Source organism: Manis pentadactyla, chromosome 4, assembly GCF_030020395.1.
Source record: "Manis pentadactyla isolate mManPen7 chromosome 4, mManPen7.hap1, whole genome shotgun sequence".
In the NCBI taxonomy this organism is placed as follows: domain Eukaryota; kingdom Metazoa; phylum Chordata; class Mammalia; order Pholidota; family Manidae; genus Manis; species Manis pentadactyla.
Window position 1 is genome coordinate 15,225,155 of NC_080022.1, and position 23,711 is coordinate 15,248,865.

The following is a 23,711-nucleotide window of genomic DNA, read 5'->3' on the forward strand; positions in this document are numbered from 1 at the left end:
GTGACCAATCTAAAAGGAACAATATCCGTATTATAGGGGTCCCAGAAGAAGAAGAGAGAGGCAAAGAGATGGAAAGTATCTTAGAAGAAATAATTGCTGAAAACTTCCCCACACTGGGGGAGGAAGTAATCAAACAGACCACGGAAATACACAGAACCCCCAACAGAAAGGATCCAAGAAGGGCAACACCAAGACACATAATAATTAAAATGGCAAAGATCAAGGACAAGGAAAGAGTGTTAAAGGCAGCTAGAGAGAAAAAGGTCACCTATAAAGGGAAACCCATCAGGCTAACGTCAGATTTCTCAACAGAAACCCTACAGGCCAGAAGAGAATGGCATGATATATTTAATACAATGAAACAGAAGGGCCTTGAACCAAGGATACTGTATCCAGCACGACTATCATTCAAATATGACGGTGGGATTAAACAATTCCCAGACAAACAAAAGCTGAGGGAATTTGCTTTCCACAAACCACCTCTACAGAACATCTTACATGGACTGCTCTAGATGGGAGCACTCCTAGAAGGAGCACAGCACAAAACACCCAACATATGAAGAATCGAGGAGGAGGAACAAGAAGGGAGAGAAGAAAAGAATCTCCAGACAGTGTATATAACAGCTCAATAAGCGAGCTAAGTTAGGCAGTAAGATACTAAAGAGGCTAACCTTGAACCTTTGGTAACCACAAATTTAAAGCCTGCAATGGCAATAAGTACATATCTTTCAATAGTCACCCTAAATGTTAATGGGTTGAATGCACCAATCAAAAGACACAGAGTAACAGAATGGATAAAAAAGCAAGACCCATCTATATGCTGCTTACAAGAAACTCACCTCAAACCCAAAGACATGGACAGACTAAAAGTCAAGGGATGGAAAAACATATTTCAAGCAAACAACAGTGAGAAGAAAGCAGGGGTTGCAGTACTAATATCAGACAAAATAGACTTCAAAACAAAGAAAGTAACAAGAGATAAAGAAGGACACTACATAATGATAAAGGGCTCAGTCAAACAAGAGGATATAACCATTCTAAATATATATGCACCCAACACAGGAGCACCAGCATATGTGAAACAAATACTAACAGAACTAAAGGGGGATATAGATTGCAATGCATTCATTCTAGGAGACTTCAACACACCACTCACCCCAAAGGATAGATCCACTGGGCAGAAAATAAGTAAGGACACGGAAGCACTGAACAACACAGTAGAGCAGATGGACCTAATAGACATCTATAGAACTCTACATCCAAAAGCAGCGGGATATACATTCTTCTCAAGTGCACATGGAACATTCTCCAGAATAGACCACATACTAGGCCACAAAAAGAGCCTCAGAAAATTCCAAAAGATTGAAATCCTACCAACGAACTTTTCAGACCACAAAGGCATAAAACTAGAAATAAACTGTACAAAGAAAGCAAAGAGGCTCACAAACACATGGAGGCTTAACAACACGCTCCTAAATAATCAATGGATCAATGACCTAATCAAAATGGAGATCCAGCAATATATGGAAACAAATGACAACAACAACACTAAGCCCCAACTTCTGTGGGACACAGCAAAAGCAGTATTAAGAGGAAAGTATATAGCAATCCAAGCATATTTAAAAAAGGAAGAGCAATCCCAAATGAATGGTCTAATGTCACAATTATCGAAATTGGAAATAGAAGAACAGATGAGGCCTAAGGTCAGCAGAAGGAGGGACATAATAAAGATCAGAGAAGAAATAAATAAAATTGAGAAGAATAAAACAATAGCAAAAATCAATGAAACCAAGAGCTGGTTCTTCGAGAAAATAAACAAAATAGATAAGCCTCTAGCCAGACTTATTAAGAAGAAAAGAGAGTCAACACAAATCAACAGTATCAGAAACGAGAAAGGAAAAATCACGACGGACCCCACGGAAATGCAAAGAATTATTGGAGAATACTATGAAAACCTATATGCTAACAAGCTGGGAAACCTAGGAGAAATGGACAACTTCCTAGAAAAATATAACCTTCCAAGATTGACCCAGGAAGAAACAGAAAATCTAAACAGACCAATTACCAGCAACGAAATTGAAGAGGTAATCAAAAAACTACCAAAGAACAAAACCCCCGGGCCAGATGGATTTACCTCGGAATTTTATCAGACATACAGGGAAGACATAATACCCATTCTCCTTAAAGTTTTCCAAAAAATAGAGGAGGAGGGGATACTCCCAAACTCATTCTATGAAGCTAACATCACCCTAATACCAAAACCAGGCAAAGACCCCACCAAAAAAGAAAACTACAGACCAATATCCCTGATGAACGTAGATGCAAAAATACTCAACAAAATATTAGCAAACAGAATTCAAAAATACATCAAAAGGATCATACACCATGACCAAGTGGGATTCATCCCAGGGATGCAAGGATGGTACAACATTCGAAAGTCCATCAACATCATCCACCACATCAACAAAAAGAAAGACAAAAACCACATGATCATCTCCATAGATGCTGAAAAAGCATTTGACAAAGTTCAACATCCATTCATGTTAAAAACTCTCAGCAAAATGGGAATAGAGGGCAAGTACCTCAACATAATAAAGGCCACCTATGATAAACCCACAGCCAACATTATATTGAACAGCGAGAAGCTGAAAGCATTTCCTCTGAGATCGGGAACTAGACAGGGATGCCCACTCTCTCCACTGTTATTTAACATAGTACTGGAGGTCCTAGCCACGGCAATCAGACAAAATAAAGAAATACAAGGAATCCAGATTGGTAAAGAAGAAGTTAAACTGTCACTATTTGCAGATGACATGATACTGTACATAAAAAACCCTAAAGACTCCACCCCAAAACTACTAGAACTGATATCGGAATACAGCAAAGTTGCAGGATACAAAATCAACACACAGAAATCTGTGGCTTTCCTATATACTAACAATGAACCAACAGAAAGAGAAATCAGGAAAACAACTCCATTCACAATTGCATCAAAAAAAATAAAATACCTAGGAATAAACCTAACCAAAGAAGTGAAAGACTTATACTCTGAAAACTACAAGTCACTCTTAAGAGAAATTAAAGGGGACACTAACAGATAGAAACTCATCCCATGCTCGTGGCTAGGAAGAATTAATATCGTCAAAATGGCCATCCTGCCCAAAGCAATATACAGATTTGATGCAATCCCTATGAAACTACCAGCAACATTCTTCAATGAACTGGAACAAATAATTCAAAAATTCATATGGAAACACCAAAGACCCCGAATAGCCAAAGCAATCCTGAGAAAGAAGAATAAAGTAGGGGGGATCTCACTCCCCAACTTCAAGCTCTACTATAAAGCCATAGTAATCAAGACAATTTGGTACTGGCACAAGAGCAGAGCCACAGACCAATGGAACAGACTAGAGAATCCAGACATTAACCCAGACATATATGGTCAATTAATATTTGATAAAGGAGCCATGGACATACAATGGCGAAATGACAGTCTCTTCAACAGGTGGTGCTGGCAAAACTGGACAGCTACATGTAGGAGAATGAAACTGGACCATTGTCTAACCCCATATACAAAAGTAAACTCAAAATGGATCAAAGACCTGAATGTAAGCCATGAAACCATTAAACTCTTGGAAGAAAACATAGGCACAAACCTCTTAGACATAAACATGAGTGACCTCTTCTTGAACATATCTCCCCGGGCAAGGAAAACAACAGCAAAAATGAGTAAGTGGGACTATATTAAGCTGAAAAGCGTCTGTACAGCAAAAGACACCATCAATAGAACAAGAAGGATCCCTACAGTATGGGAGAATATATTTGAAAATGACACATCCGATAAAGGCTTGACGTCCAGAATATATAAGGAGCTCTCACGCCTCAACAAACAAAAAACAAATAACCCACTTAAAAAATGGGCAGAGGAACTGAACAGACAGTTCTCCAAAAAAGAAATACAGATGGCCAACAGACATATGAAAAGATGCTCCACATCGCTAATTATCAGAGAAATGCAAATTAAAACTACAATGAGGTATCACCTCACACCAGTAAGGATGGCTGCCATCCAAAAGACAAACAACAACAAATGTTGGCGAGGCTGTGGAGAAAGGGGAACCCTCCTACACTGCTGGTGGGAATGTAAGTTAGTTCAACCATTGTGGAAAGCAGTATGGAGGTACATCAAAATGCTCAAAACAGACTTACCATTTGACCCAGGAATTCCACTCCTAGGAATTTACCCTAAGAACGCAGCAATCAAGTTTGAGAAAGACAGATGCACCCCTATGTTTATTGCAGCACTATTTACAATAGCCAAGAGTTGGAAGCAACCTAAATGTCCATCAATAGATGAATGGATAAAGAAGATGTGGTACATATACACAATGGAATACTACTCAGCTATAAGAAAAGGGCAAATCCAATCATTTGCAGCAACATGGATGGAGCTGGAGGGTATTATGCTCAGTGAAACAAGCCAAGCGGAGAAAGAGAAATACCAAATGATTTCACTTATCTGTGGAATATAAGAACAAAGGAAAAACTGAAGGAACAAAACAGCAGCAGAATCACAGAACTCAAGAATGGACTAACAGGTACCAAAGGGAAAGGGACTGGGGAGGATGGGTGGGTAGGGAGGGATAAGGGGGGGAGAAGTAAGGGGGTATTAAGATTAACATGCATGGGGGGGTAGGAGAAAAGGGAGGGCTGTACAACACAGAGAAGGCAAGTAGTGATTCTACAACATTTTGCTATGCTGATGGACAGTGACTGTAAAGGGGTTTATAGGGGAGACCTGGTATAGGGGAGAGCCTAGTAAACATAATATTCATCATGTAAGTGTAGATTAGTGATACCAAAAAAAAAAAAAAAAAAAAAAAAAAAAAGGGCAGTTCCTGTGTGGTAACCTCCAACGAGTTCTACACAAGGGTATAAAGGGCATATAAAAGTGTAGGCAAAGGGTCTGTTTGTGTTTATACAGAGGATCAAAGCCTAATTGGGCTACCCCGAAAATGAACTAAGATACGATATGAAAAAGAACTTCCAACATCTGCACTCTCTGGAAGACTCATGCCAGAAAATGATCATCAAAAAACCCCAACAAAGATCCACGCACTGCTACAGCTGTAGATGCACTCATCCCACCAGTTCCTGGACTTGCCATGGGAATGAGGAAGGAGATATCTAAGCTGGCCTGTGCATACAGTAAAACAACAAAATTGGACTGGATCTATACTGTTGGAACTCAACCAAGAATTTGGAGAAGTGCAAATTGTAGCGCTCCAAAGTCTTACAACTACAAACTATTTATTGTTAAAAGAACATATGGCATGTGAACAGTCCCCAGGAATGGGTTGTTTTAATTTGTCTGATTTCTCTCAGACTGTTCAAGTTCAGTTGGACAATATCCACCATATCATAGATAAGTTTTCACAAATGCCTAAGGTGCCTAACTGGTTTTCTTGGTTTCACTGCAGATGGCTGGTAATTACAGATATGCTTTGGTTATGTAACTATACTCCTATTATGTTAATGTGTGTGTGCAATTTAAGTAGTAGCTTAAAACCTATACATGCTGAAGTTACTCTACAAGAAGATATATCAAAGAAATAATCAATCTTCCCATGTTTTCTTCCGCCTGCTACTTCTATAGCTTTTCTTCTTCCTTCCTAATTACAACCCTTAAATAGAATTCGTGCCTCATATCAAATTTACCGAGTATCATAATTCTTCCAAGTGGTAAAGATACCTCAAGACAAATGCTGGGCATAGAAGCCACAGGGCATAAATATGCAAAGAAGTAAAAAGCTAACTTTTTCAAACAATAAGGCTTCTCTCTCACTTACCAACTTCACATTTCCCTGTATGGCCCCGGAAGATGACTGGTTAGCCAGAGACGGGTAAGATTCCTCAAGGGAGGAACAACCTAAGACAGGCACAGTCGCAGGGGGGCCATCAGGTGAGAAATTGGGGATCAACAGAGGTGAGGCTTAGAACCTCACCCCCCCATTCTGAGAGAAATCTTCTGCATACGTGGATGTTTTATTGCCCTGGTCTAGCTTGGATTAACACATAGTCTACAGGCACACACCTGATCATCTACATGTGCTCTCTTACAACACTAAACTATGTTTTCTACCTTTATCTTGTATCTACCTACCACTTCAGCATTTTATTAAAAATAATAATAATAAAGAGAGAAATGTGGTATCCACATATAAATCAAGTATAAAAACCAAATGAGTATTCATATTTGAACTGACTGTTTATAGTTCATAATGCATGAGCAAAACCGAAAGTTTCTGTGATGACTGCCCTTGTACTGTTCACTATGTAACTTATTCATTATGTAAGAATTTGTTCTACATGTAAAAACTTGTTTGTTATGCCTCAGAAGATTGGAGACTGACAAAAATTAGGCTTGGGGTGGAATAATGATTGTGCATTGAGCATTGACTCCCCTATACAGAATTTTATTGTCGTTAACAACCATTTGATCAATAAATATGAGAGATGCCCTCACAAAAAAAAAAAAAAAAAAAAAAAAGAAGGACAGACTTCCAATGGTAAAATAAATAAGTAACCGGGATGTAATGTATAGCATAAGGAATATAGTCAAGATATTGTAACAGCTTGGTAGGGTGATAGCTGGAACCTAGAATTATGTATATAAATGTTCTACCACTGTGTTGTACACTTGAAACTCATGTAATGTAATACTGTGTGTCAACTACCCTTCAATAAAAAATAATTATTAAAATAAAAAAAATAAAAAAAAAAAAAGATACCTGCATTGCCATGTTTAATGCAGCATTATTACAATAGCCAAGATAAGGAAACAACCTGAATGTCCACAGAAGAACAAATAAAGAAAACATGGTATGTATATATGTGTATATATGTGTTTATATGCACACACACACACTGGAATATTATTCTAGCCATAAAAGCAAAGGAAATCCTCCCACTTATAACAACATGGATTGGGACCTTGAGGGCATTATGCTGCGTCAAGTCAAAGACAAATATATATATAGGATATCATTTATATGTGGAATCTAAAGCAGTTGAACTTGTAGAAACAGAGAAAAATGGTGGACAGTTATGATAACCACTAGTTTTAAAATTATTAAAATGAAAAAATCAGCATTTTACCTGCCACCACATTTAGCTTGTTCAGATTTAGTTTCAAATGAATAGTATGTGTAGTTTCCTCATTCTTATTGTGAAGAATGATAAAAGTAGAGCGGTGATGGTGGTAGCAAGTGCTCTAATTATCTGAGTGATGATTACATACCAGGCTCAATAAGGTTTAAATGGATTATCCCATTTAACCTTGAAAATGACCTATCGAGATGAGTATAATTATCATCTCCATTTTATTAAAGAAGGAAACTGAGGTGCAAAGAATCTAAGTAACCTGTTCGATTACACACACAGCTGCTATGAGGAAGATACAGGACTTGAATCCATTAGGTCTGATTCACTGTACAGCCACTCATCTGCTTTAAATCACTTTACTTTCTGTCCCCTATGTAAACTGTAAATTCCAGTTCATCCAGTATCATAATAAATATCAAAGTATTTTTATAATTTAAATCTTCTCATGCCATGCCCATACATAAAATCTTTCAATGGCTCCTCCTGCATATCAAATAAAATCCAAATGCCTTATCAGACCCTTACAAAACTGGCATTATCTGGACTTTGCCACCTCTAGAGCTTTCTATTGTGGGAATCACAAGCAGCCATTTCAATTTAAATTGATGAAAATTAAATGAAATCAACAATTCAGCTCCTTGGTCACACTAGCCACATTTTAAGTACTGAAAAGGCATGTTTCTATTTACTGGACAGCACTGGTTAGGAGCCCACCCGTCTTGTGCGGCCCTCAGGGCACCAACCTCTCACCATCAGGACAGCTCCCCACATCTGAAAGCCTTGGGACCTCTGCAACATCTATTCAGAAGGTTCATGTACTTTCTCCCCCATCCATTAAGGGCTGAATCCTCTTCATGGTTGAGGTATTACCTAAAATGCCACCTTCTAAGGCTTTCCACTCATACCTAATTAGGAATTATTCTGTTATTAATTTTATATGCTGTTTATCTCCCTCAAAGCACTTACTATTATTTTTTACTTTCATATCAATGTTTTTCTTCCAGAAACTAATAAAGTACATAGTGGGTATTCAAAAATATTGGCTAGATAAATGTTAATAACTTTAAATAATCTTAACAGTTTTGCCTAACATTTATGGAAAATCTAAATCAGAGTTTCTCAACAGTGACATTACTGACATTTTAGACTGGATAATTCTTTGTTGTGAGGCTGTTCTGTGCACTTTAGAATGTTTAGCTATATCCCTGGCCTCTGGCCACTAAATGCCACTAGCATTCCTCCCTCCCAATTGTGACAACTAAAAACTCCTCCAGATATTGTCAAATGTCCACTGAAGGGCAATATCATCTCCAGATGAGAACCACTGACCTAGATATTTCCAAATGACTGGAGAATTCTGAGTTGAACATTAAATCAATGGCCAATTTGAAAATATCTAAACACTAGTAAATTAGATAACCTAGATGAAATGAGCAAATTCTTAGAAATGCAAAAATCTACCAGACTAAACCACAAAGAAATAGAAAATCTGAATAGACCTATAAATAGTAAGATGATTGAATCAGTAATTTTTTAAATCTTCCAAAAGAGAAAAGCTCTTCACTTGACAGATTCACTTGTAAATTCTACCAAACATGTAAAGAATACCAATTCTTCTCAAACTTCTCCAAAAACCTGACGAGGAGGGAACACATCCTAACTCATTCTATGATGCTGCATTACCATAATATCAAAGCCAGAAAAAGACACTACAAGAAAACTACAGACCACTATTTCTTATGATCAATGATGCAAAATCCTCAACAAACTACTAACAAATAGAATTCAGAAGCATATTAAAAGGATTATAGACTATGACCAAGTGGGATTTATTACTGAAATGCAAGGGCAGATCAATACACAAAATTAATAAATGTAACATGCCACATTAACAGAATACCGGAAAAACTCACATAATTATTTCAGCTGATTCAGAAAAAGCATTTGACAAACTTCAGCACCCTTTCATGATAAAAATACTCAACAAACTAGGAATGGAAGGAAACTACCTCAACATAATAAATGTCATATATGAAAAACTCATTGGAAATAGCATAGTGAATAGTGGAAGACTGAAAACTTTTCCTCTAAATTCAGTAAAAGGGAAAGGGTGCCTGCTTTCATCATTCTATTCAACACGTGATGGAAGTTCTAGCCAGAGCAATTAGGAAAGAAAAATAAATAAAAAACCAAATTGAAAAGGGTAAAATTATCTCCATTTGCAGATAAAATGATCTTATATTAGAAAACCCTAAAGATTCCACCAAAACAAAACTGTAGAACAATAAATGAATTCATAAAAATAGAATATGAAGTCAATACACCAAACTTAGTTGAATACACATGAACAATCTGAAAAAGAATTGAGGAAAACAATTCCATTTATAATAGCATCAAAAAGAATAAAATACTTATTAATTTAACCAAAGAACTGAAAGAATCATACAATGAAAACTACAAATATTGATGAAAGAAATTAAAGAAGACATAAATAAATAAAAACACATCCCATGTTCATGGACTGGAAGACTTAATATTCTTAAAATGTCAATATTACTCAAAGTGATCTACAGATTCAATGCAATCTCTATCAAAATCCCAATGATATTTTTTAGAAATAGAAAATAGAAAATCCACCCTAAAACTCCTATATAATTTCAAGGGACTCCAAATAGCCAAAACAATCTTGAAAAAGAACAAAACTGAAGGACTCATACTTCCTGATTTCAAATCTTACTACATAGCTACAATAATTAAAACAGTGGTATTGGCACGAATACAGATATATAGACCAATAGAAAACAACAGAGAGCCCAGAAACAAATATCTACATATACGATCAAATGATTTTCAATAGGGGTGCCACAACCATTCAATGGGGAAAGGACAATCTTTTCAACAAATGGTGCTAAGAAAATTGTATGTTAATATGTGAAAGAATAATGTTGGGCCTTAGTTAAGAACATAAACAAAAATAACTCAAAATAGATCAAGGACCTAAATATAAGAAGACCTAAAGCAATAAAACTCAAAGCTTCATGACATTGGATTTGGCAGTGATTTCTTGGATACAGCACCAAAGGCACAGGCAACAAAAGAAAAAATAGATAACTTGTACATTATGAAAATGAAATAATTCTGCATATCAAAAGACACTATAAACAGAGCATAAGGCAACCCACAGAATGAGAGAAAATATCTGTAAGTCATATATTCTGGTTTTTGTCACAACAGCCAGGAATATTTCATTCCTTTTTAATACAAAGGAAGGAAATTTTAGTTAAAAAATATTAAATGGGAAAAAAAGAATAAAATACTAAGAAGAAAGTACTAAAAATTCCTAATTTTTATGTTTCCACATCTGAGAAATGGGTATATAATTAAATCTTGGCTAATTTTACAAAATATGACATTATTACTTTTTCCAGTCACTTAACCTTCTAAATAATCTCTTTTGTGAATTGTGAAATAGAAGTTTTTGAATTTGAAAGGTGCTAACAGACCTTTCAAATTAGCAAAAAATTGAAAATGGAAAGACCTAAAACTATCAAGATACAATGAAATGGACAAATTCCTCTAATGTTTGCAGTAATTAAAGCTAACCTAACTGTACAAAGTGCCAAAAAATACTAAAGTATTTTTAAAGTGTGTGTATTCTAACCTAATAAGGCTTTGGGGAATCTTAGCCTAGGGAAATAATTCTATTTAAATGGAGAAAAAATATACACACATATACATATGAATATATATTTTACATATGCATTAAAAAATCACAGTCATTTAGAACAGAAAATAAAGAAGAGGGAATCTTTAAGCCAAATGCTAGTTTATAAATTCATTGGTTATGTAAATCATGGTTCATACTTCATTGACATGTTATTTAACCTGTTATTATTTTTATAAGCGCTATGTAAATATGAGAAATTTTTCACAATACAACATTGTATTAAAAAAGAAAACTACCAATTTGTATAATCATTATGATTTTTACATTATGCTTACTGACCCAAACTCAACTATTAAGGGAAAAAAATAATATAAGAAATGTGATTATGATAGCCCTAAATTTTAAGTCTAAAGTTTACTTTTTCTTCCATGAACAAACTAATGATAAACAGAACACTGATCAATCTCAAAATAATTAACTTGAGTGTAAAAAAAAAACAGAAACAAAACAAAACAGAACCTACTACATGATTCCTTTTCCTACTATGACTTTCATAGAAAAGTCTACGAAATGTAAATGAACCTATAATGACAGAAAGCAGAACAATGGTGGGGGAAGGTGGAAAGGAAAGATTACAAAGTGGTATGAGGAAATTTTGGGGAATGATGCCTATGTTAATTTTCTTGATTGCAGCAAAAGTTTTCATGGGTATTTACATATGTTAAAACTTAGCAAATTATGCACTTTATAAATCATAGGCACAATATATATATATACTATGTATCAAATATACCTTAATAAAGCTGTTTTTTAAAGTATATAAAATAATCATCAGTTTAACAGCTATATTTACCATTGGGAGAAAAATATATTATTATCCTGTACTGGATAATAGGACAATTAAGTAGATTTACATTTGGCTGGACACCAGTGTCTAAGAAGTGTTGTTTATCCCATGTTAAATTCTGTCTCTGTGCAGGGGTCTCCATGACATGTTTGCCTATTCGTCTATTATAAGTGACTTGGGAAAAAAAAACATGAAAGGATGCTTTTCTAATTAGATAACACAAAACTAAAGGATGATAAAATTAAGACTTTTTATAAAGTATAAGCTGGCTAAAAAGGATCATGAAATGTTAACAGCATTAGGAAATAATTTATTCAACTTAAATAATTTATTTTTAGGAATTTTTCATGAGCAGTCCATAAAACTCTTTCAATCCCCTGAACATAAACTGCTGTTTCTGATAGTAAAGTCATTATTCCAGAAAATTTTTTATTAAGTTTATGTAATTATATTAAAACTGCTGGCTTAATCATCATGAAATCTAACAATTTTATAAATAAAATGTATAAGCCATGGGGTGGATTAATGATTGTGCATTGAGTATTGACCCCCCTATACAGAAATTTATTGTGGTTAACAACTATTTGATCAATAAATATGAGAGATGCCCTCACAAAATATATATATACATATATATATATAAACACACTTCCAATTGTAAAATAAATAAGTAACCAGGATGTAATGTATAGCATAAGGAATATAGTCAAAATATTGTAACAACCTGGTATGGTGATACCTGGTACCTAGAATTATCATGTATATAAATGTTGAATCACTGTGTTGTACACCTGAAACTAATGTAATGCAATACTGTTGTCAACTACCCTTCAATAATTAAAAAAAAATGTATAAGCCAAAAATATACAAGGTAAAATTTCAGTTAGTTTTTCATATGCATACCAAATAGTTATTAATGATTGTATACCATATTAGTTCATGCCTCTTTAGTTTTACCATTTCCTCTCAACCATATGATATATACCTCTCTTACCAGAGTTTAAAAAATATTGGGATTAATATACAATGAAGAGGCCATGAATATACAATGGAGAAATGACAGCCTCTTCAACAACAGCTGGTGTTAGCAAAACTGGACAGCTACATGAAAGAGAATGAAACCTGATTACTGTCTAACTCCATAAACAAAAGTAAACTTGAAATGGATCAAAGACCTGAATGTACGTCATGAAACCATAAAACTCTTAGAAGAAAACATAGGCAAAACTCTCTTGAATATAAACATGAGCAACTTCGTCATCAACATATCTCTATGGGCAAGGGAAACAAAAGCAAAAATGAACAAGTGGGACTATATCAAGCTAAGAAGGTTCTGTACAGCAAAGGACACCATCAGTAGAACAAAAAGGCATCCTACAGTATGGGAGAATATATTCATAAATGACATATCCGATAAGGGGTTGACATCCAAAATACACAAAGAGCTCAGGCACCTAAACAAACAAAAAGCAAATAATCCAATTAAAAAATGGGCAGAGGAGCTGAACAGACACTTCTCCAAAGAAGAAAGTCAGATGGCCAACAAGCATATGAAAAGATGCTCCACATCCCTAATCATCAGAGAAATGCAAATTAAAAACCACAATGAGATACCACTTCACACCAGTTACGATGGCCAACATCCAAAAGATAAACAACAACAAATGTTGGCGAGGATGTGGAGAAAGGGGAGCCCTCCTACACTGCTGGTGGAAATGTAAATTAGTTCAACCATGTGGAAAGCAGTATGGAGGTTCCTCAAAAAACTCAAAATACAAATACCATTTGACCCAGGAATTCCACTACTAGGAATTTACCCTAAGAATGCAGCAGCCCAGTTCAAAAAAGACAGATGCACCCCTATGTTTATCACAGCACTATTTACAATAGCCAAGAAATGGAAGCAGCCTAAATGTCCATCAGTAGGTGAATGGATAAAGAAGATGTGGTACATATACACAATGGATTGTTATTCAGCCATAAGAAGAAAACAAATCCTACCATTTGCAACAACATGGATGGAGCTAGAGGGTATTGTGCTCAGTGAAATTAGCCAGGTGGAAAAAGACACGTATCAAATGTTTTCACTCATCTGTGGAGTAAAAGAACAAAGAAAAACCAGAGGAACAAAACAGCAGCAGACTCACAGAACCCAAGAATGGACTAAGAGTTACCAAAGGGAAAGAGATTGGGAAGGATAGGTGGGAAGGGAGGGATAAGGGGAAAAAGGGGGGCATTACGATTAGCAGACATAATGTGGGGGTGGAGGCACAGGGAGGGCTGTACAACACAGAGAAGACAAGTAGTGATTCTATAGCATCTTACTGCCCTGATGGACAGTGACTGTAATGGGGTATGTGGTGGGGACTTGATGATGGGGGAGTCTAGTAAACATAATGTTTCTCATGTAATTGTACATTAATGATACCAAAATAATAATAATAAAAAAAAGAACAAATGTCGGTGAGGATGTGGAGAAAGGGGAACCCTCCTACACTGCTGGTGGGAATGGAAATTAGTTCAACCATTGTGGATAGCCGTACGGAGGTTCCTCAAAAAACTCAAAACACAAATACCATTTGACCCAGGAATTCCACTCCTAGGAATTTACCCTAAGAATGCAGGAGCTTAGTTTCAAAAAGACATGCACCCCTATGTTTGTAACAGCACTATTTACAACAGCCAAGAAATGGAAGCAACCTAAGTGTCCATCAGTAGATGAATGGATAAAGAAGGTGTGATACACATACCCAATGGATTATTCAGCCATAAGAAGAAAACAAATCCTACCATTTGCAACAACATGGATGGAGCTAGAGGGAGGGTATTATGCTCAGTGAAATAAGCCAGGCAGAGAAAGACAAGTACCAAATGATTTCACTCATCTATGGAGTATAAGAACAAAGAAAAAACTGAAGGAACAAAACAGCAGCAAACTCACAGAACCCAAGAATGGACTAACGGTTACCAAAGGGAAAGGGACGGGGGAGGATGGGTGGGAAGGGAGGGATAAGGGGAATAAGGGGCGTTATGATTAGCACACATAATGTAGGAGGCGGGGGCACAGGGAAGGCAGTATAGTACAGAAAACAAGTAGTGATTCTATAGCATCTTACTACACTGATGGACAGTGACTGTAATGGGGTATGTGGGGGGGACTTGATAATGGGGGGAATCTAGTAACCACAATGTTGCTCGTGTATATTAATGATACCAAAATTTAAAAAAATATTGCCATTATTCTTTCTTCCTTTGCATGATGAATCACTCTAATGTAATTACGGTTAATGAGGAATAATGACAAAAGCTTCCCTCTCATTCCTGATAATGTTCCAAGGAGAAACTTACATAAACCAGGGCAAAGTAAATAAATAATAACCAGGCTAAACCATGTAACATAAAGGCATTACAAATTTGAGTTCTATTTTTGATACTTCTTTATCAGCAGAAAACCTATCTAAAATGTTTGACATAAGGATATAAAACCCGCATATCAGTCATAAAAAAGTAAAATCTTGAATTGTGTAATTTTTTTACACTGGCCAGGATTCTTTTTTGCCTTTCAAGGAACTTAACTAACTCAATTAAAGTGACATATGGGCACCATATGCTGAGGCAGAAGGAGGTGAATTGAAGGTCAGCTTTTATTTTATGACACAGAGATGATGGTAATGGACCTAAATACCAGAGGAATAATGACCAATACATAATCTTGCAGTTGAGGAAAATGGGGACTAAAAATGTTAAAGCACCTGGTCAACCACTCTCCTACTCATGCAGTTAATGTGCACAACAACACTGCAACACAACAACACTGCAAAAGTAGGGTAAGAGACTTAAATTAATAAGAATGGAAAAAATTGATCAGACTATCATATTTTAAGGTAACTTTTTACTGCCTAAAATCCCTTGTCTTCCAGAATAGGTACTATATGTAACTGACACACACACTTTTTTAACTGACTTAAGGACTACAGACATGGGAGTAACTTTAAAAAGTAAAAGTCAAATCTAACTCAGAACTAAATCCAAAAACTTAGACTTGAAGCATTTCATGTAAATTATGTAGCAGGCACTGTGCTGACACAGGATTTTGATAATCTCCTCTCCAAAGTCCTAAATTTACACACTCACATGTCCTCATTTACAAGGAATCTTAATAACATGCCTACACTTAAACTCAGTAATTACATTTCTAGAAAGTTATTCTATGAAAATAATCCAAACCACAGAAAAGGCTTTACATTCAAGTAAGATATTCCTAATAGGAAAAATTAGAAACAACCTATTTTCTTAATTCATCACCAAAATAATGTTTACATATATTAATTTTTCTCAACAAAACCCATTCCTCACCCAGTATTCACCTCTATATAAATAGTATCACACTCACTCAGTTACCAGAGCCAACATCGATGGTATCATCCTTTATTCTTCTTTCACATCTCATGTCCAAGCTATCATCATATCCTACTGATTCTACTTTCAAAATATATACCAAATCCCACTACTTATCTCTTTTACTGCTACCACCTTAGCACAAGCCACCATCATTTTTTGCCTGAATCACTACACAATAACCTCCTAACTGACCTTGCTTCCAACTTCACCACCACAGTCACCTGCCCTCATCACAATCTACTCTCTATATAACAGCTAGCGCTCTTTTAAAAGGAAATTCAGTTCCCTTTTAAAAGGAAATTCTACTGCTCTTAATTTCCAATGGCTTTCCATAAAATCTAGATTAAAATCCAAAATTGTTACCGTGGTTAAGTAACACCTCACATAATCTGATGCACCAGCTACTTCTCTGAATTCTATCTCCAATATCTCTCTACTCCAATCTCACTGGCTCCCTTGCAGTTCTACCACATTAAGCACATTACTATATCTAGGCCTTTGCACTGCTATTCCTTCTACAGGAAATGTTCTTTCCCTAGAAATTAATCCCTCACTTCTTAGGTTTCTATTTAAATGCCACTTTTTCAGATAGAACTTTCCCTGAAAGGCCTAGCTAAAGTATGATGTGCATTAACTATCCCTTTATCCTGCCGCATTTTCATCAAGGCAATTATTACTACTCAGTAGTAAACTGTATATATATTTGTTTACTTAATCTTTCGTTCTCACAAAAAGGTAAGCTCCATGAGGACTATGGATTTGGTTTGCTCACTACTATATCCCTAATAGCTAGAATGGTGCCTGTCACACATTAAAAGCTTAAGAAATATTTGTAAAATGTTGAGTGAATATTAAGTTCTTTTAACAGAACAATATACAACCATTTGTTATTTAAGAAATGTTTCAAATAGCAGAGGAAAAGCTAACATAATATAAAATGACAAATTAGAATAAAATATCTTATACAGAGCCTACAACACACAAAATACAAACTATACTAAAACATGGTTGCAGCAGTTACCTCTAGAAGTCACTCAAGATTACTAGAAATTTTCATTTTGGTCTTTTGCCTATATTAATGTTGAAAATAGTAATTTAATGGTGAAAGTGAACTTTCATAATCAGAAAAAACTTTAAGTTATGCCAGAGAAAAACCATGCTGCTCTTAAGCTCAGTACTAAATAAAAATAAAACAAAAAACAAAAAACCCTCTGGCCTAGAGAAAGTTTATGCCACAAGAAAGTATTAAAGGTTATTTTTCTATGTAAATTAAAGGTTCCCAATTACTAGAGTGACCAGATAATTTATCATCCAAACTGGGACCATTTTAAAAGTTAAAAGGGGTTCAAAAAGCAATTAACAGGTGTTTCATTGATCTACAGAGACTTATTTCCAGCAAACAAGGAAAAATAACCATCCTATCCATTACCTACATGATAAAGTTGTAACTCTTCAGGATAACCTTAATATCTCCAAAAGCCACCCATCTTTTCTCTATTTCTGATACAAAACCTAACATACATGCTACACTGGACTGACTACTGGCCACTCCATTAAGTGTTCCTCTGAACCTTCACTTCCTAGAGGGCCTTTTCTTCCTTTCTCTGCCTAGAGAGGTCCTGTAACCTTCCAGCTTAGTGTCACTTCATTAATGAAGAGACTTATTCCTTTCCCATATAACACCATATTTGTATCTCTAATCAAAGGTTCTAAACCTGGGACTTATCAATGGCCTAATGGACATCTGTGAAATTCTGAAATTATGTGGAAGCACTGGTATATGCTCGTTTTTGAAAAGAAAGCATTGTGGCTATTTTGAGGTTCTAAAGGTTTGAGGTTCTTAACCCAAAAGGATAAGAATCATTGCTTTATCATATATAACTTTAGATTATAATTATTTATTTATTCATCTCTCTATATTCCAAAGAATAAATGGTATGATGAACTGAAATATTAAAAAGATATGTCCATCTCCCCAGTTCTCCCTAAATTCCCTTTGGCTCACCGTAACACTGTAACACCTGAAATGTGCTGGTAATTTCATTACTTTCATCCTCTAACTTTTAAACTTCCCTTCATTTATAAATACGAATCAGTCATTTAACATAAAAAATTAAATTTCTCCCCTTAAAACCAATGTTCTCATTGCCAAACTTTCTTCATTTTTATATGTAATCAGAGAGGAAAAAAAGTAAAATAAAGAAATCTTAAAGTTAAAAAAAGCAAAATGAAAAACTTTAAGAAAAAATATCCAAAAAGAAAATTTAAATTCAGGGCCCTAAAAGAATCACAATACAAAACTGGAGGTGGACATTTACAAAAAGAGGAAAAAGAAGGCAAGTGTACAAACCAATCAATCTTAACATACCATTTGTTTCATCTCCACTTCTTAAGATAATGGGGGAAAAGGCCTATTCACTTTATTATATCATGTACATCTAATTCTGTTGATATTATTGAACCTTTTGCCAAAAACCGATCATGCACCCATCAAACAAGCATTTTCTTTAACCTCAAAGGTTCATATGCAAAAACAAACACACAATATGACAAACAACTTTGAGATACTCACCGCGCTGTACACTGAGACTGTAGGAGTGAAGATTCGATCCTCGAGAGGCTGCTGCACTGGTCCTCTAGGAATTCTAGAAGATCGAGTTAAGGATAAGAGAACTAAAAAATGGATTGCTTTAGCAGTAAGAAAAGATTACCACCACAAAATTCTGTTGATGACCCAAGCTTTGTCAACCAATCAGTTGAGTTACACACTCACTTCTCCACAGAAACTGGAAAACAGTATTTCAGATTTCCTAATGTGATTAGATCAACCTCTCCAAAAGTGATTCCCATGATAAACATTCCATGGAAACTCAAAACAAATAAAATTATACAAGAAGCCTCCCATTATTAGGCCCATAATGAGAATCCATCACCTTTACTTTCTGGAGAAAAAAGTGTAAGCAGGATATTCAGGAAGCTAAGACTAATTCATCAATGTGGAAATTGCTGACAAAGGCCCAGTCTGTTCTGCTAACTACACAAAAACAACAAATACAATTATTTCCTTGTTTTTCTATTTTACTTGCTATTTTTCCCCTTATCCACCCACCAACTCACCATTTTTAAAAAGAGGCTCTTTGGTATAATTTAGTTTAAAATAGCATATTGTAGGACATTCTGTTAAAGACAAAAGACTACCATTTTATTCAGCTACAAAATTAAAAGATATAAGGCTCTTCTACCTAGTACGTGGTATTTTGCCTCTTTAAGAATGACAACCAAAAGACTGGCAACAAATGATTAACAGCAGTAATATCTGGAAGGCAGAATTATATAACTGCACTATGTGCTTTTTCTATAGTAAATATAAATTATATGTATTTTTAAAAGAATGACTATAAATGTAGTAAACCCAAACAAGACAGAATTCTTTCAATCTGACAAATATTTACTACTTCTCTTATCATGTTTCTTTCTAATTCAATCACTTTGCAAGACAAAGTAACAGCTACAAAAAATAATTTTATATAAATGGCCACAAGTTGCGGAAGTTTGAAAGAATTATTAGAAGTAAAATTCTTTATATCCAAGTAGCACAGCTTCCTGAGGTAGGAGGGGGAAAAAACCATGCTTTAGTCATTTAAAATTAGTAACACTCTGCCAGTCTCTAGACAGCTCTTTAAACTAGCAACCTCAGACAACAGTTCAATGCACTGCCATCGCCCCCTACACACAAAGAACTGATTTAAAATACTGCAAAGAAATAACAAAGCTAAGACATTTCATAAAGGAACTGCTTCATCCAAACTATATATATATGTTTGCAATGTAGAAAAACATAAATCTAACAAACTTCAAGATAAAAGTCCTTCATATTAGCTTGTCATTTCTTTCAGAATGAAGATTAGCCCTAGCTGAAATAAAACGTTCCTTGAATTATAGTTCTGCACTGTGATGACATGAATGGTGGAAAATATGAGGCATTCTTTTTTATGCAAAGTCAGTGCTACTGCTTTTTCTAACTAGGGCTTATTCTCACTGTTCTCAAGTAACTTATCAGTACTATTCCCCAAAAGGTGAGCCATGCCATTTAATCTCACAAGTGAAGGTTAGGGATCCTGATTTTCATTAGTTACTTTATTGGCTAACAGTATTACATAATGATAAGATTTCTAAACGGACAGTCATATACTGGCTGACACTCCAATAACATTATCCTTGGCTATGAACTAAAAATGTTGTTTTCTAGGGAGGTCCAAGATTTCAGTATATAAAGAGCCTGAACCCACCTCCTTCCAAGTACATATCAAATCTACACCTACATACAGAGTAATTCTTCCTAAGGACAAACAGACCTGAATGAACACTTCTGCACAAGGTGTAGAAAGACAACATAAAAAATGGCAGGCGAGACAGAGATACAGTGACAGCAGAAAACCCACCTCCAGAGCAGTAACCTTCAATAAGGAGGGATATCACTGAGAGAGCTAAGTGCAGATTCACCTGTCCTTGGGTACAGAAAAAAACTTAAAAGGGGCAACTAGACTATAAGTGAAGGACGACAATTTCAGAACTACAGTAACTGCCAAACGGCAGTGGAAATGCTGGAATCCTCTGAAATCAGAGGGCCTGGAGAGCTCCATCGTTTATGGCCCACCTCCCTGGACTACCACACTGATAGTACGGGCAGCATAGGGTCAGGGCACGCACAACTCCGGACTTAACCAAGGCAGTCTCCCAGCCCCCACCCATGACCAAACCTGCCAGAAGGAGGTCCAGCAGTTCCACCCAGGCAGCAGCAAATCAGCACCTTTACCCAAACTACCCTGCCCCCTGGCCATACCACCAGCAGGGCTCTGCCCTGACGCCCACCCAGGAAACCCCTAGACGATACCACCCAGTCCCTGCCCCAGTCTGACACTTACCTAGGAGCCCACTGATTGCACCTGGGAGCCCCACACGGTTACTTCAGGCCCACATTCACCAGACCACCAGCCAGCCAACCAAAACACAGTCTACCTACCAAGAGGTAGTTCCGATACAAGGACATTTCTTCAAGACTGGGAGAGACTGCCCTTTCACCTATTTCATATAAGCAGACACAGAAAGTCAAACAAAATGAGAAAACAGAAGACTATGCTCCAAGTGAAAAAACAAGACATAACTTTAGAAAAAGAAATGGAGTTCAGCAATCTAACCGATAAGAGTTGAAAGTAATGGTTTTAAAGATGCTCAAAACTTGAGATAAGAATGGATGAACCCAGGGAGGACTTCAGCAGAAACAGAAAATACAAAAAAGAATCAGAGAACAAGACACTCTTAAGAGAAATTAAAGAGGACACTCACAAATGGAAACTCATCCCATGCTCTTGGCTAGGAAGAATTAATATTGTCAAAATGGCCATCTTGCCTAAAGCAATCTACAGATTCAATGCAATGCCTATCAAAATACCAACAGCATTCTTCAACGAACTGGAACAAATAGTTTTAAAATTCATATGGAACCACGAAAGACCCCAAATGACCAAAGCAATCCTGAGAAGGAAGAATAAAGTGGGGGGGATCTTGCTTCCCAACTTCAAGCTCTACTACAAAGCCACAGTAATCAAGGCAATTTGTTACTGGCACAAGAACAGACCCACAGACCAATGGAACAGAATAGAGACTCCAGATATTAACCCAAGCATACATGGTCAATTAATATATGATAAAGGAGCCATGGACATACAATGGGGAAATGACAGCCTCTTCAACAGCTGGTGTTGGCAAAACTGGACAGCTACATGTAGGAGAATGAAACTGGATCACTGTCTAACCCCATACAAAAGTAAATTCGAAATTGATCAAAGACCTGAATGTAAGCCATGAAACCATAAAACTCTTAGAAAAAAACATAGGCAAAAATCTCTTGGACATAAACATGAGTGACTTCTTCATGAACATATCTCCACGGGCAAGGGAAACAAAAGCAAAAATGAACAAGTGGGACTATATCAAGCTTAAGAGCTTCTGTACAGCAAGGGACACCATCAATAGAACAAAAAGGTACCCTACAATATGGGAGAATATATTCATAAATGACAGATCCGATAAAGGGTTCACATCCAAAATACTAAAGAGCTCACACAGCTCAACAAACAAAAAGCAAATAATCCAATTTAAAAATGGTCAGAGGAGCTGAACAGACAGTTCTCCAAGGAAGAAAGTCAGTTGACCAACAGACACATGAAAAGATGCTCCACATCACTAGTCATCAGAGACATGCAAATTAAAACCACAATGAGATATCACCTCACACCAGTAAGGATCACCACCATCCAAAAGACAAACAACAACAAATGTTGGTGAGGATGTGGAGAAAGGGGAACCCTCCTACACTGCTGGTAGGAATGTAAATTAGTTCAACCATTGTGGAAAGCAGTATGGAGGTTCCTCAAAAAACTCAAAATACAAATACCATTTGACCTAGGAATTCCACTCCTAGGAATTTATCCTAAGAACGCAGCAGCCCAGTTTGAAAAAGACAAATGCACCCCTATGTTTATTGCAGCACTATTCACAATAGCCAAGAAATGGAAGCAACCTAAGTGGCCATCAGTAGTAGATGAATGGATAAAGAAGGTGTGGTACATATACACAATGGAGTATTATTCATCCATAAGAAGAAAACAAATCCTGGATGGAGCTAGAGGGTATTATGCTCAGTGAAATAAGCCAGGTGGAGAAAGACAAGTATCAAATGATTTCACTCATATGTGGAGTATAAGAATAAAGAAAAAACTGAAGGAGCAAAACACCAGAAGACTCACAGAACCCAAGAATGGACTAACAGTTACCAAAGGGAAAAGGACTGGGGAGGATGGGTGGGAAGGGAGGGGTCATTATGATTAGCATGTATAATGTCGGGTGGGGGCACAGGGAGGGCTGTACAACACAGAGAAGACAAGCAGTGATTCTACAACATCTTACTACGCTGATGGACAATGACTGCAATGGGGAATGTGGGGGGAGCTTGGTGATGTGGGGAGTATACCAAACATAGTGTTCCTCATGTAATTGTAGAGTAATGATACCAAAAAGAAAAAAAAAAAAAGAACCAGAGATAAATAATGTAATGAATTAAATGAAAAATACACTAGCAGAAACAGCCGATTATAGGATGCAGGAAAACAGATCAGCGATTTGAAAGAGTAAAGGAAAGTACTCAAGCTGCACAATAGAAAGAAAAAAGAATGAAAAGAAATTAGGGTAATTAAGGGACCTCTAGGACAAGTCTGTAAGTCCCAGAGGAGAAGACAGAGAGAGAGAGACAGAGAGACAGAGAGGTAGAAAAGTTATTTGAAGAAATAATAGCTGAAAACTTCCTTAACCTGGGGAAGGAAATAGATATTCTAGTATAGGAAGTACAGAGAGCCCCCAACAAGATGAACCCAAGCACACAAAATAATTGAAATGTCAATGATTAAAGATAAAGAGAAAAATCTTAAAAGCAGCAAGAGGAAAGCAATGAGTTACATACAAGCAAAACCCTGTAAGGCTATCAGCTGATTTTTCAGCAGAAATTCCACAGCCAAAAAGGGAGTGGTGTGATATATTCAAATTGCCAAAAGGAAAAAACTTACAATCAAGAAT

The 23,711-nt window shown here is 36.2% G+C and overlaps 1 protein-coding gene across 11 annotated transcripts in view; it reads right to left on the bottom strand.

Moving 5' to 3' along the window:
- Positions 1 to 23,711, bottom strand: part of EIF4G3 (eukaryotic translation initiation factor 4 gamma 3) — a 406,522-nt gene that overhangs the window by 272,954 nt on the left and 109,857 nt on the right. For all 11 annotated transcript variants that reach the window (XM_057499810.1, XM_036914545.2, XM_036914543.2 and 8 more), the window contains exon 2: positions 18,652 to 18,724. In XM_057499810.1, the coding sequence (XP_057355793.1) occupies positions 18,652 to 18,724 (73 nt within the window). The remainder of the gene's footprint in view (positions 1 to 18,651; positions 18,725 to 23,711) is intronic.